The sequence below is a fragment of the Crocuta crocuta genome, unplaced genomic scaffold, assembly GCF_008692635.1.
Source record: "Crocuta crocuta isolate KB4526 unplaced genomic scaffold, BGI_CrCroc_1.0 scaffold194, whole genome shotgun sequence".
Taxonomy (NCBI): Eukaryota; Metazoa; Chordata; class Mammalia; order Carnivora; family Hyaenidae; genus Crocuta; species Crocuta crocuta.
The window spans coordinates 197,535-213,296 of record NW_027530084.1 but is presented as its reverse complement, the minus strand read 5'-3'; the positions used below and the strand labels follow the sequence as shown (position 1 = coordinate 213,296).

Here is a 15,762-nt window from a genome sequence, read left to right as displayed (position 1 = left end):
CCTGGAGCTTGCTTCTGATTCTGTGCCTCCACCTCTCTGCCCCTCCCCTGCTCACACACTCTCTCTCTCAAAAATAAACAAACATTAAAAAATAAATAAAATTTTAAAAAAATGAAAATGAAAATAAATTTATTAGGTGTATGACTGTCACTTTATAGCAAAACAAAATCTATTACTTTTTAAAAAGTTATAAAGTATTACATTAAATTCAAATTGTTATTATCAAAGGGCACAATATTATTTAACCCCAGATACATTATTTCAGATCTCAAATACGCCATTTACTTTCTTACTTCAAAAAAAGATACAGCAAATTTATTCCTAATAAAACCAAAAGAATAAACATAACTTGTGGCTTTTTATTCCAAAAGCATGAGCTTAATTAATTTAATGGAATATATTTTATGCTTTCTCTAAGCTCTCTGAAAATAGCATCCAACAGTATTAAAAATTATGGGCCAAATTTACTAGTTAAGAAAAGAATGTGCAATTGTCAATCATTCATTTAATTCACAAAAAGCAAACCAATAAATATTATTTCACCAGGAAGGCCTATAATCAGATAGTGTTTGCAGAATATTTACATGACATTTACAAGACTATCAAAGTGACAAATTTCATCAGCTTTCAGAGAACAGTGGCCCACTTTTTAGTAATACATTATTCCTTGGTGAGTCTCACAATAAACCTTCCTTGCTTTTTTTCAGTCTTGTGTTATATATGACCTTTTTATTATATGGGGGTTTTATTTGTTTTTTGGTTTGTTTGGTTTTTTTTTAGTTTTCTAGTATGTGTTTGAGGGAGAAGTGTAGACGGATTTTTTTTTATTTATTTTTTTTTAGCAAATCCTAGCATCAGATGTGAAATCTACACAGCTGTAAGTATTCTTCTGGGAACCTGCACTGGGGTTTCCTCAACTGCTTAATGCAATTACCTACGCCAGTCATGTAGTATTAATGTAATTTGCCTATGTCGGCAGATGCAAAGTTTAATCTTTAAAGTGTAAAAAGAAAAAACTTGCTGCCCCACTATTCCTCTACCTTGGAACCAAATAATAATTACGTCACCTGTCTGTTGTCAAAATTCCACTAACTCCTAGTTAACCATTAGCCTTAAAAATGTTTATTTAGTCAGGGCACCTGGGTGGCTCAGTTGGTTAAGTATCCAACTTCAGTTCAGGCCATGATCTCATGGTTCATGGGTTTGAGTCCCATGCTGGGCTCTGAGCTGACAGTATTGGACCCTGCATAGGATTCTCTCTCTTTCCCTCTCTCTGCCCTTCCCTCGCCCCTATTTGTGCTTTCTCTTTCAAAAATAAAATCTTGGGGTGCCTGGGTGGCTCAGTTGGTTAAGCATCCAGCACTTGATTTCAGCTCAGGTCATGATCTCACAGATTCATGGGTTCCTGCTTGGCGCTCACAGAACAGAGCCTGCTTGGATCGATCTCTCTCTCTCTCTCTCTCTTCCCCTCCCTCCCTCCCTCCCCCGTTCACACTCTCTCTGCCTCTCTCAAAATAAATAAACTTAAAAAGAATATTTAGTCCCATTAAAATTTGGTACTGCCACATGTATGAGTCAGTAGGTATATGTAGAAAGACATTCCTATCTATCTTATTACAGGTAAGTGATTTTCCTAAAATACAAAACTTCTTCATTTAAAATCTATTAGTGGTTGCTCACTACCTATAGGATAAACTCTAAACTTACTACCTATAGGATAAACTCTAAACTTACAAGGCCCTTCAATATCTGTTCTTGCTTACCTCTAGTCTCACCCTCTCATCATCCCCCAACATCACAAAACTCAACCTTGCAACTCTACAGAATTCCCTCAACAGATCAAGCTTCCCTCACCAACGAGCTATTTCCTCTGCCTGGAACATACACTCCTGTCTGCTGTGCCTAGCTAATTTCTATATATCCTTTAGCTCTTGGCTTAGAAGGCTCCTCCTCTAAATAAAACCATCCTGGCTCCTCCAGTCTATGTAAGATACTACTCCAAAGTGTCCTCAGAGTCCCTTGCACTTGCTCCATCACAGCCCTACTTAAACAACCAATGATTAAGCAATTACACATGATTTGTCAATATCTCTCACTTGACCAAAAGATCAATAATGGCAGAAACAGAAATAAATAAGTTTTGGGGCACTCGAGTGTTCAGTCGGTTAAGTGCTTGACTCTTGGTTTCAGCTCAGGTCATGATCTCATAGTTCATGAGTTCAAGCCCTATGTCAGGCTCCATGCTGATGGTGCAGTGCCTGATTAGGATTCTCTCTCCCTCTTCCTCTGCCCCTCCCCTGTTCGCATGCACACTCTCTCTCTCTCTCTTAAAAATAAACAGTAAAAACAAAAGATTTGTAAAAATGTTAATGCTACTAAGTTCATGTTCTTTTACAAAATAGTTATCTTTTCTAAAAATATACTATTTGTGTTAACAGGTCATGGAAATTATTGCTATTTTCAGTGACTGAATAAATACTGTAATTTTTATTTTAATTTCCCATATGATGAATATTGATAGACATAACCTACCTGATTGAAGTGCTTTAAGTCCTCAATAATTTTTTAAGAGTCTAAAAGGCTATGGAGATCAAAAGCTAAGATTTACTGAGCTGGCAGTATTTAGAAATGGATGGGGCACTGGCCTTGATTCTCTGTGCAGAGAAGCGAAGTTAGATCTATTAGACATGAAATTGCTCAGGCTTTGATAACTTAACAACATGTGTAAGTACAGGTACAGGTTTTTCTCTCAGCAGTTATTTTTCTTTTTTTTATTTAAAAAAATTGTTATGTCTTTATTTTGAGAGACAGAGACAGAGAGCAAGCGGGGCTGGGGCAGAGAAAGAGGGAGACACAGAATCTGAAGCAGGCTCAAACCCACAGACTGTGAGATCATTACCTGAGCCAAAGTCGGACGCTTAACTGACTGAGCTACCCAGGCACCCCAGCAGTTATTTTTCTTGGAGAAAAATATAAAAAGAATCTTAAAAAATTATTTTTAATATTTATTTTTGAGAGAGAGAGAGAGTGCACTCACGCTAGCATGAGACACAGAATCCAAAGCAGGTTCCAGGCTGCGCCGTCAGCATAGAGCCTGATGCAGGGCTTAAACTAAAGAACCATGAGATCATGAGCCAAAGTTGGATGCTTAATAGACTAAGCTACCCAGGTACCCCAAAAAGAATCTTTTAAAATCATTCTTATCCTCCCACCTTAAACACAATATAGTTTCATATTCTTTTAAAATTACCATATTCAAACATTTTTATATTTCTACACTCTTCACAATTATCATTTAAAATAGCTACATAATCAGGGAGCCTGGGTGGCTCAGTTGGTTAAGCATCCAACTTTGGCTCAGGTAATGATCTCTCGGTTTGTGAGTTTGAGCCTTGCATAGGGCTCTGTGCTGACAGCTCAGAGCCTGGAGCCTGTTTCAGCTTCTGTGTCTCCCTCTCTCTCTGCCCCTTCCCTGCTTGTGCTCTGTCTCTCAAATAAATGTAAAAAAAAAAAAAAATTAATAAAATAGCTGCATAATCATATCTAGCAATCCTACAAACCTCAATAGCGACTTTCATATCTGATTTTTAATGTCATTTATACAAATATACTAAAACTGGGGCGCCTGGGTGGCTCAGTCAGTTAAGCGTCTGACTTCAGCTCAGATCATGATCTCACAGTTTGTGGGTTCAGCCCCGCTGACAGCTGAGCTGTCAGCACAGAGCCCGGAGCCTGCTTCAGATTCTGTGTCTCCCTCTCTCTCTCTGACCCTCCCCAACTCATGCTGTCTCTCTCTCTCTCAGAAATAAATAAAAAACATTAAAAATTTTTTTAATATATACTAAAACCTTATGCAAGAAAAAAATACTGCAAATTACTTTCCCAAAAAAACTTCCTTCTAGAATGCTAACAGATTTTATTTTAAATCAAACTTACCTGAGAGATGCTGTAGCTTGAAACACAAAGATGATGACATTTTGACCTAGAATTTCTGGAAACCTTGATATCAGAACTATGTCTCTCCCTAACTGTGAAGGTTCCACACACTCTCAAACTCCCTCAAGAACCTGGTTCCATTATTCCAGGTGCTACCCATGGTTCAATAAACAAAATTAAAGGTTTCACCTGTGCTTCCCACCACCTGAAATGATCGCTTTTCTCATCTCTACCTAAAATTCATCCTTTAAGGATCAGCTCAGAAGCCAGCTCATTTATGATTCTTTCTCAGTTCCTTTCAATTGAACATTACAACCATTTCCAAATATCTGAAGGCCTTTGTTTGAATTTCACTCAAAATACAATTCTACTCTGCTTATCTTTATTCTTTAGGACAGGAACTGTCTTACCAATCTCTATTCCCTGAAACACACGGAAAAGAAAGAGGTGCTGTTGAGGAAAATGAGGTTCAGATGAACAGTACCCTGCCAGTGACTGAAAGAGTCAAATTTGAATGCCAGATCCCCCACCCCTGATAATGACCACGTTCTTTCTTTCTTTACTTTAATGTTTATGAGAAAGAGAGAGAGAGAGAAAGAGAGAAAGAGAGAAAGAGAGAGAGGGAGGGAGACAGGGAGGGAGGGAGAAAGGGGGAGGGGGAGGGGGAGGGGGAGAGAGCCTGCTCGCGCAAATAGAAGAGGAGCAGAGAGGAAGATACAGAACCGGAAGAAGGCTCCAGGCTCCAAGCTGTCAGCACAGAGCCCGATTAGGGGGGTTGAACTCACGAACCATGAGATCATGACCTGAGCCAAAGTCAGACACTCAACCAACTGAGCCCCTCAGGCGCCCCAAGCTCATGTTCTTTCTACCACATCATCCTATGCTCCCTACCTTATATCCTTTGTGATAATAAATATTCAAGAAATCTGTAAAACTGAATAAAATCAGACTGGCTTTATTCTTCATCTCAAGGAAACTCTAAGGTTAAAAAAAAAATCCAAAGAAAATAATTCCTACAATTGCACTTTTGCCACCCCTGGCATCATATCCCTACATATCTTATTATGGCAAAAACAAAACAAAACAAAAAAACATATTAAATGTGTGATTTTCAGGAGACAGCATGAAGACCCACATCTATTTCTGAAATGTTAAAGGTATATCATCATCATACTTTGCCGGTTGTTTATTTGAGCAAAATTAGATCTATGATGAGTATGCCTGGGACAGAGTAAGATTTCAATTAATGTCTGTTGAATAAATAAATGAATGAGTGAAAAAATAAACCATTTCTTCAGCAGTCCAGGAACCTGTGTTTACCTCCTCCAGTTCCTTCACCAATTTCTCCACCATTGTTGTCTCAGGGCTATAGCTAACAAAAACTCCTCAGCTCCACTCTTAACTCCAGCAGTCTACACAGCAATCAGTAATGTTTATTAAAAGAAGCTGAAATGACTGTTACTCTCCTGCTTAAAACACTTTAATAGCTTTCATTACACTTCCAACAAAATAAAAATTCTTTACCATGGAATTCCTACAGTATCCTTCATGACCTCCCACTCACTTCTTTCCCCCCTCCTCCCACTCACTTCTTCATTTCATTCTACTCTCTCCCAGCAAACCACACTCCAGCTATCCTGGCCTTTCTTGATCACTATGTCCATTAGATTATTACCTATCAGTGCAATCTGTTCCTGTCCTTTTAGTACTTATCAGAAGTTAATATACACATACACAAGGATATAATTTGTCTCACTATACTGTATACCCCCAAAAGGGGAGTATAAAACTTTTTATCACTACATATTGAATAAAGTATAAAACCTAGCATGTAGAAGGCACTTAACATTTCTGAATGAAGGGGCACCTGCATGGCTCAGTGGGTTAAGCATCCAACTTTGGTTCAGGTCATGATCTCGCAGTTCACAAGTTTGAGCCTGTGTCGGGCTCTGTGCTGAGAGGCTCAGAACCTGGAGCCTGCTTCAGATTCTGTGTCTCCTTCTCTCTGACCCTTCCCCACTCCTGCTCTGTCTCTATCTCCCTCTCTCAAAAATAAACATTAAAAAAATTTCTGAATGAAGACACTGCTTTCCTATATACTCATCTATATTAACATGTATTATGTATCATTTGCATGTCAAATAACATACGTAATTAACAAAGTATATAATATGTAACATTACTATTGTATAACAAAGGATTTGGCTGCGTTTGTCCCCCAGGTTCCTGAGAAGTACCCTCTAAATCCTTGGATTTCCAGAGCGACAGGAGTATCTTTCTCTTTTTTGGTGAGCTCCTGGGCAGTTTATGCTAATAAGGTTACTCAGGAGGGCAGCCAGTCACGCCAGAAAGACCAATGTGTAATTAGAAGGTGGGGGTACTGGAGACTGAGTTCAGTCATGTGGCCAATGATTCAATCAATGGTGCCTAGTCAATAAAGCACCAATAAAAACTCTGGAGCACCACAGCTCCAGACAGTTTCCCTGGTTAACAATACGCTGTGAGTACGGTTACACACTGATGTGCCGGGAAGCTGATGGGTCCTGACTCCACAGGACGAAGACACAGGAGATTCATGTCTGGAACTTTGCCAGTACTTGTCCTCTGTGTCTCTTCTTTTGTTTTTTTTTTTTTGTTTGTTTGTTTTTTAAATTTTTTTAAATGTTTTCTTTATTTCTGAGAGAGAGACAGCATGAGCAGGGGAGGGTCAGAGAGAAAGGGAGACACAGAATCCGCAGGCTCCAGGCTCTGAGCTAGCAGTCAGCACAGAGCCCGACGCGGGGCCCGAACCCATGAACCTCGAGATCATGACCTGAGCCGAAGTCGCACGCCTAACCGACTGAGCCACCCAGGCGCCCCATGTCTCTTCTTTTGGGTGTCCTGATTTGTATCTTTTTTTTTCTATCATTATAAAACTAACTTTAAATATAGGACTTTCCTGAGTTCTCTGAGTCATTCTAGGAAATTTCTGAGCCTCAGAGGGGTAGTGGGAACCCCTAAATTTATAGCTGGTTTGTCAGAAATGTGAAGGGCCTGAGATCCTCTGAGCTTGAGAATGGTGTCTGAAGTGAGGGCAATCTTGTAGCGGACTAAGCCTTTAATCTTAAGGTCAGCTAACTCCAGGGAGTGTCAGAACTGCACTATGATTACATAACAAATACCACCTCGTCAATATGTGTAGCATTTTGACACACATTATTCTAAATTTTTATAAAACATTATCTCTAAGCCTCACAATAACTCCACACAATAGAATTATCATCCTAATTCTTTTAATGTTTATTTTTTGAGAGAGAGAGATCAGGGAAAGTGGAGAGAGAGAGGGAGACACAGAATCAGAAGCAGGCATCAGGCTCTGAGCTATCAGCACAGAGCCCAACATAGGGCTCTAACTCAGGAGTTGTGAGATTATGACCTGAGCTGAAGTTGGACGCTCAACCGAGCTGAGCCACCTAGGTGGCCCAACCATCCTAAAGTAAGTAAACTAAGGAGTAAAAGACACATGCACAATAAGTAATTTAAGTGGCGCCTGCATTCCAAATCAGCACTGTTTGACTCAGATACTCACAATCTAGTCACTACCCTTTCTGGCTTCTCGTATTAGCTATGTAAATACAACACAAGATAACATCACAGGATTGCTACCTAGGAATGCATGGCACTTGTGCTGTGCGGTCAAAGTAAAATCTAAGGTACTATTTATGAATGTATGGACTCTTTATTTGAAGAGGTCATATAAAATAAATATAAATACGTATTCTTAAAATATTTTTATATTTATTTATTTTTGGGAGAGCACAAGTGGGGGAGGGGCAGAAAGGGGGACAGAGGATCTGAAGGTTCTGTGCTGACAGGCTGACAACAGTGAGCTCTATGCAAGCTCAAACTCACCAACTGAAAGATCATCACCAACTGCACAACCTAGATGCCCTTAAAGTATGTATTTTATTATTTTTTTAATGCTTATTTATTTTGAGAGAGAGAGAGAGAGAGAGAGCGTTTGCACATACTTGTGCATGAGTGGGGAGAGGAATATTCTTTATTTATTTTAAGAGAGGGAGAGAGAATCCCAAGCAGATTCCGCACTATCAGTGCAGAGCCTGATGCAGGGCTCAATCTCACAAACCATGAGATCATATCCTGAGCCCAAATCGAGAGTCAAACACTTAACCAACAGAGCCACCCAGGTCCCCAAGGCATATTTTAAAGTAAAAATAAAATAGCATACTTTAATACAAATTTCTCTAGCAATTGCTTGACTTACTTGTTTGTGTTTTAGAGACATGTTTCTGGAGAAAATCAACTGTCTGAGCCAAAACCTTCTTATTACAATGTGTTGATAATTTTTCATCACATTCGTAACACCTGAAAAAATGTAAGCAAATATTATGAAAGCATCTTTAATAATGCTGCACACAAGGGAATAAAGTTGATATTTATTGAGTCTTATCCTTAAATTAAGGGGGGGCAAAAAGTATACATAGGCAGAGGCATTAGGAAAGTCTAGAGAAATAAGCAGGAGACAGTTCAGACAGAGCCTTATCATTCAAATTAAAGTTCTGGTTGTTTAATTGATGGAAGAATGGATAAAGAAGATGTGGTATGTGTATACACACACACACACACACACACACACACAAGGAAGTATTATTCGGCAATCAAAAAGAATGAAATCTTGCCATTTGCAACTATGTGGATGGAATCAGAGGGTATTATGCTAAGAGAAATCAGTCAGAGAGAGACAAATATCATATGACTTCACTCATATGAGGACTTGAAGATACAAAACAGATGAACATAAGGGAAGGGAAGCAAAAATAATATAAAACCAGGGAGGGGGACAAAAACATGAGAGATTCTTAAATACGGAGAACAAACAGAGGGTTACTGGAGGGGTTGTGGGAGTTGTGGGAGCAGGGATGGGCTAAATGGGTAAGGGGCATTAAGGAATCTACTCCTGAAATCATTGTTGCACTGTATGATAACTAACTGGATGTAAATTTAAAAAGTAAATTAAATTAAAAACATTTTTTAAATAAAATTTTTTTTTAAATTTTTAAATAAAAATAAGAAAGGAGGAGAATCAGAAAAAGAATAAATACCAAAAAAAAAGTTTTGGTTGTTTATCCTAAGTGTAATGGAAAAGTCATGAGGAGTTTTGTAAGCAGGGAAGTGATGTGATCCAATTCACATTTTACAACATCACTCTGACTATTGTCAGATGGAGGGAATAGAAGCAGGTCTGGGTAGAAGCAGTGGATCTGGAGAAAAATGAACAGATTTAATTTACACATATTTCAGGTAGAAACAGAGAAGTATCAAAATAACTGCCATGGAAAAGGAGAAATGGATGAGGGCATGTCAGTGATTCTCAAAGAGGAGCAATTTTGCCCCCCCCCCCCCCAGGGAACATTTGTTAACATTTTGAGACATTTTTGGCTGTCCCAACTGGGGAAACTGCTACTGTCATCCACTGGGTAGAGAATGCTAAACATTCTACGCCGTACAGGACAGTCCCCTCACAAAGAAGAACTATCAGCCAAAATGACAACAGTACTGAGATTGAGAAATTCTGGTCTAGAGGAAACAAGACTTGCTGTGAGTTGGGAATGTTTAAAGCTGGGTGATAGGTACAGAGTATTATACCATTCTTTCTACTTTTGTTAAAGGATTAAAAAATAAAATAACAAAAAAAGAAAAGAAAGTATCTATTAGGCTTCTGGCTTGAATACGTAAGTGACAGAGGTTCCATTTATAGATATGGGGCAGACTGGATAAGAGTTTTATTGTGTTCAGGGCTTTGTTGAGAAGAGAGGGTTCTCAAAGAGATTTTCAAAAACACATTCATTTTTAGAAAACTGCCCTCCACTAAGTTTACTCATTAGTGCATATAGTTTTAATAAAGGTTTTTTCTATATACTGTCATTACCTGCTTCCTTTATCTTCATAAGATCCAATGGCCAAACAAGAAAATATATTTGAAAGTGTCAAAAGTGGCTTTTCTAAGTATTTTATAAATATAATGTGTTATACCAATACCACTTTACATATTCACAATATTCTTAAAATTATTGGAGGTACTGGGATCAATGGCTATAAACTAGGTTTGAATTCCTTTTCCAAAAATGCACTCAAAATTCAGTCAAAATGCAAATATCACTCTATCACTTGCATACAGAAATATATAGATAAATCTGTGAAGGAAACAAGTCACAGAAAACATTCCCAAAACATCTTTTCTAACAGACCATGATAGAATCCAAACAATGTAGTTATAGTTAGCAGGCTTACACTATAATGTATGCTCAAAATTTACTGATGTAACTATTGCCAAAAATAATAAAAATTGTTCATTAGCAGGGTGGCTGAGTGGCTCAGTCGACTGAGCATCTGACTGACTCTTGATTTCAGATCAGGTCATGATCCCAGGGTAGTGAGATCGAGCACTGTGTTGGGTTCCACACTGAGCATGGAGCCTGCTTACAATTCTCTCTCTCTCTCTCTGTTCCTCTCCCCTGCCTGCTCTCTCTAAATTAAAAAAAAAAAAATGCTCATTTCCAAAACACTGAAACGTCAAGGAATTTTTACTGACATAGCAATTTAATTTTTATGTGTTATAAAATATATTGGTAACTTTAAGGTACAAAAAGAAAATGTAAAGAAAAACCACACAATGGCAGTGAATTTGGAGAAAAGAGGACAGCTCAACATAAATTACTTCTACTTGGTTCCATTAGAAATAACCAAAACCATTTAATTGAGCATCTATTATGTTGTAAATGCTTCACATGTATGTTCTGTTTTAATTCCTCACAACATCCAAAAAGTACTATCATTTTAAAAAATAAATAGCTCTAGGGGTGCCTGGGTGTCTCAGTCAGTTGAGCGTCTGACTTCGGCTCAGGTCATGATCTCATGGTTCGTGCGTTTGAGCGCCACATCAGGGTCTGTGCTGACAGCTCAGAGCCAGGAGACTGCTTCAGATTATGTGTCTCCCTCTCTGTCCCTCTCTTGCTTGAGCTGTCTCAAAATTAAATAAATTTTAAAAAAAATTTTTTTTAAAGACGAAAATAATTTTACAAACTCCTCAAATGTGACTTAAATTATTTTCATTGTAATACAAATCTAACACTCACAAAGCCCAACAAATTGATCTCCCTTATAACTCTATTTACCTATGAAAGCAAAATTATACAATTAAGCATTAAAAATTATAAAAGCAATAGTGTTAAAACTAACAACATTATTATGCTAGGTAAGGTGTTTTGTATTTTTTCCCTGAAATTACATCATGATTCACACTATAATTATGGTCCTAAGAGCTACAACACAAGTTCTGACATAGACTCACTTGAAATGAGCCTATTCTACCAGGTGCTACTCAATTCCCCCTCCACCTTCCTCTATTCCTATGGTCCTGGCACTGTGGTCCCCAGACCAGCAGCACTGGCAATACCTAGGAACTTGTTAGAAATGCAAATTCTTAGGCGCTACCCAAGAACTACTAAAGCAGAATGTTTAGGCCCGGGACCCAGCAATCTATTTCAACAAGACCTTCCTGGTGATTCTGATGTACCCCATAGTTTGAGACCACTGCTCTATTCAGATTACAGAGAAATATCTATTGAGCTGCCACACTATGACAGCATCCCCCTCTCCCCTGGCTCCACGGCATCATTTACATAGTATGTTGCCCCTGTGCTTTCCTCATTGTCCCCAGTATTATAACTTGGGGCCAACAACAGCAAAAACACAGATGCAGCAAGCACCTGACCCCACGCCCTGAATTAAATAAGATGATGATCTCTTGTATAAACTGAAACATCCTTCTTTGACTTTAGGTCCCTGAAATGAAAACACAAAGTTAAAATAGTTCTGTCTTAAAGAAAACTTGAAAAATTCTGAAAATTCATTCAAGGGGAACTTGAAAACTTTTGTAGGAGTCTGTAGACTCCAGTGATAAGATTTTTGTTGTGAAACATACAGAAAGCTTTTCAATACAGTATCCATTTATGCCACGGTAGCAGTGTGATATGCTGGTAAGAAGCTACGGAATCAAAAACCTTGCTTTAGTGCCTGGATTTTTACTTTATAAGCATAAAAAAGTAAATGATACTCAGTGTAACATGAGTATCATTTTCATGTAAATGGGGGAACTGGATTTGGTTTCCAGCCAGGGTTAAGTAGTAGAAGCACCCAAGTTTCTACAAAATACATATGCCCAGGCTTTCCCTTTCCTCTACAGGGAATCACCAAACCACTTTACTGCTTGAAGTACCTTCCTTCTCTAGAAGTCTGGAACTCTGTATTAGCAAGTTCATTATGAAAAATCAACTAGAAAGGATGCTTCCTTATCCTACCAAGAAAATGTTAAAGAAGAGGGATGACTAAATTTTTCCTTATTTAAATTTTATATTCATGAGTAATGTTAATTTTCTGAAAGTATTTATCAGTTGTGTTCAGGCTAAAAAGCATCAGCTGGTACAACGTCTTTTAAATATTTTACCTTGTAAAGTTTGGAGAAAAGATTTTTTTGTAGTGGACACAGGTAGGGACAAAAACTAACTTACCATATAATCCATGTGCTCAGACTAATTGTAATACAATGAGATTCTGTTCTCCAACTCTTGTAGTGCTTCACTGAATGATGGCTTTCTGAGTTTCTACCGCATCCCTAAAGATGAACAGAAATGCTATTTGTAGAATTTACAGTTAGGCTTGTTTCAAATTAATCAAAATCTAAGTCATATTCAAATATACACTGAAAAAGTTTTGGTTTTAATTTCAAGCAGGAGGGAAAAGCTTCAGAAAGGAATATAGATTCTCATTAAATTTAATTCCTTGCAAAGAGGCTAACTTGCTTTTTGTTACACAGTATTTACCTGAAACAATCATGAGGCAAGTAAATTTCACTATTATTTAAAAATGCATACACTCTCTGCCTTTTACATAGTGGGGCGCCGAACATCCTCACAGACCAGTGCCACCTCCTAATACACACATTTTCTAACACTGTCCACACCTCCACCCAAACCCAATGACAACTAATGAGTCTCAGACCAATCATAATAATTTCTCTCACCTGGTAAGTAAAGAAATAATATCAAATTCTGGTCAATGAGATATGAGGGGCAGTATGCTGGATATTTCTAGCAAAGTTTTATATATTAAAAAACAAAACAAAACAAACCAGAGAGGAATATCCTTTTTGCCCTTTTTCTGGCCTTTAATGCATGAAACACCTCTGACCATAAAAAGCCATGACACTGAGGTTGACACAGAAGAAAATGGAAGAAATCTCAGTTTTCAGTGCTCTTCCCATTGAATTAACTAGCCCTGAAGTGGTCCTCTTATGGACTGTCTGTGAGAGATAATAAGGATTCCTCTTATTTTAGGAACATTGTACACATCTTAAATATGTTATTCAAAAATTATTAATGATACAGGCACCTGGGTGACTCAGTCAATTGAGCATTCATCTGTGGATTAGGTCATGATCTCATGGTTTGTGAGTTTGAGACCCACATTAGGATCTCTGCTGTCAGCACAGAGCCTGCTTCAGATCCTCTGATTCTCTCTCTCTCTGCCCCTCCCCTGCTTGATCTCTCTCTCAAAAATAAGCAAACAGTGTAGGAGGGTGCCCGTTTCTCCACATCCTCGCCAATGTTCATAGCAGCACTCTCCACAATAGCTAAAACATGGAAAGAGCCTAAGTGTCCATCAACAGATGAATGGATCAAGAAGATGTGGTTTATCTATACCATGGAATACTACATGGCAATGAGAAACAATGAAATCTGGCCATGTGTAGCAACATGGATGGACCTTGAGGGTGTTATGCTGAGCGAAATAAGTCAGGCAGAGAAGGACAAATATCATATGTTTGCACGTATAGGAGGATTAGGAGGAACTTGACGGAGGAACAAGGGGGAGAAGAAGGGCAGAAATGGTGGGGGAAAGGGAGAGAAGCAAACCATGAGAGACTCTTGAATGCTGACAAAAACTGAGGACTGATGGATGTGGGGGGAGGGGGGATGGGCATGGAGGAGGACACTTGTGGGGATGAGCACTGAGTGTTATGTGGAAACTAATTTGACAATAAACTATTAAAAAAAAATAAGCAAACATTTAAAAAATTATTACAGGGATGCCTGCATGGCTCAGTCCGATAAACATCTGACTTCGGCTCAGGTCATGTCAGGCTCTCACAGTTCGTGGGTTCAAGCCCCACGTCAGGCTCTGTGCTCAGAGCCTAGAGCCTGCTTCAGATTCTGTGTCTGTCTCTGTCTCTGTCTCTCTCTCTCCGCCCCTCACCCGCTCACACTCTATCTCTGTCTCTCAAAATAAATAAATGTTAAAAAAATAATAACAAATAAATAATTACAGTATTAGTAGTTTCTGAACTATTAAGATAATCTGTTTAAAAAGAAAAAAAGAATTGGGGCACTTGGGTGGTTCAGTCGTTTGAGCATCCGACTTCGGCTCAGGTCATGATCTCGTGGTCTATGAGTTCGAGCCCCACATCAGGCTCTGTGCTGACAGCTCAGAGCTTGGAGCCTGCTTCAGATTCTGTCTCCCCTCTCTCTTTGCCCCTCCTCTGCTTGTGCTCTGTCTCTCTTGCTCTCAAAAATAAGTAAAACATAAAAAAAGAGAATCACTTCATAGAAAGAAAATTAATTTAGAAAGATATAAAAAAAAAAAAAAAGAAAAAACTTGTATCCATTTCATAAGTAAATACAAACCAGTAAAGACAGGTCCAGATCTGAGAGCTACCACAAGTAGGATGGATTCCCTTTCAAAGTATTTCTAAATCACACATGATCACTTTCTAAAGATAACATACCTTTTACTTTACCTTAACAAACATTTCTAAGTTCAGCCTTGTAAAGGTCTATCTAAACACGGAATAAATTTATCTTAAGTTCTAAACATTACCAACAATCCAACTCGTAATAAGCATTTAGGGAAAATATTTAAGACAAAGTCAGAGACAAAAATCACGTTTCTCACCTGAAAACCACACTTGAGGCACAACCAGACGTCAGAGGAAAGTACTGGCTGTCCATCAGAGAATCTTCTTGCCCTTAAACATTCGGAGCAAACTGACCACACATTCTCAGCGATTGCTTTCTTCACATGATTCACACTGATGGCAAGACTTACATGTTGGCAAGTGAATCCTACTGAATAAGACATAACAAAATCTGAACATTTTGTTTGCTAAACCAAAGTGCTACCATCATTTAACAAAAGTCAATAGCATTAAAATACTGTGACTAAAAATCAAAGAGATTCAAAAAACCAAATAACTCAAAAGGATACATACTGTATATGAAACAGAAGTACAGAGTTGGAGAACAGATTTGTGGCTGCCAGGGACTATGGGTGGAGGACAGGGGGTGTGGCTATCATCAGGGAACACTTGTGGTAGTGATGGTACAGCCGGTATCTTGATTGTGGTGCTTACACAAAACTACACACATAATTAAACTGCCTATAGCTATACACACATTTGTGTATAGCTCAAATACACACATGTGAGACCTTGTATATCTGGTGAAATCAGAAGAAGCTCTGATTGTAGTGATGTCGTTTTTCCTGGTTTTGATATCATACTGTAGAAATAAGACATTAAATCAGGAGAGGTTGAGTGAAGAGTGAATGGGACCCCCGTATATGTTTCTCTGTACCTTCCTATTAATTTAAAAATAGGTCAAAAGTTAAAAATTTAATAAATAAATAAAGGAGATAATTTGAGGAGCAGCCCAGCCACTGTGTTAATAAGGATTCTGAATATATTTTCTTCTAATTAAGATGTCCACATAG

General features: G+C 38.3%; 1 protein-coding gene across 8 annotated transcripts in view; it reads right to left on the bottom strand.

Moving 5' to 3' along the window:
- Window positions 1-15,762, bottom strand: part of USP45 (ubiquitin specific peptidase 45) — a 76,849-nt gene that overhangs the window by 53,123 nt on the left and 7,964 nt on the right. For 7 of the 8 annotated variants that reach the window (XR_013335301.1, XM_077764738.1, XM_077764741.1 and 4 more), the window contains exons 3-5: window positions 14,947-15,119; window positions 12,507-12,610; window positions 8,201-8,301 (exon numbers count right to left, since the gene is read on the bottom strand). Coding sequence is in view for 7 of the 8 variants with exons in the window: in XM_077764738.1 (XP_077620864.1) it covers window positions 8,201-8,301; window positions 12,507-12,610; window positions 14,947-15,119 (378 nt within the window). In the remaining variant the exon portion in view is untranslated. The remainder of the gene's footprint in view (window positions 1-8,200; window positions 8,302-12,506; window positions 12,611-14,946; window positions 15,120-15,762) is intronic. The other variant, XM_077764740.1, reaches the window with a different exon arrangement.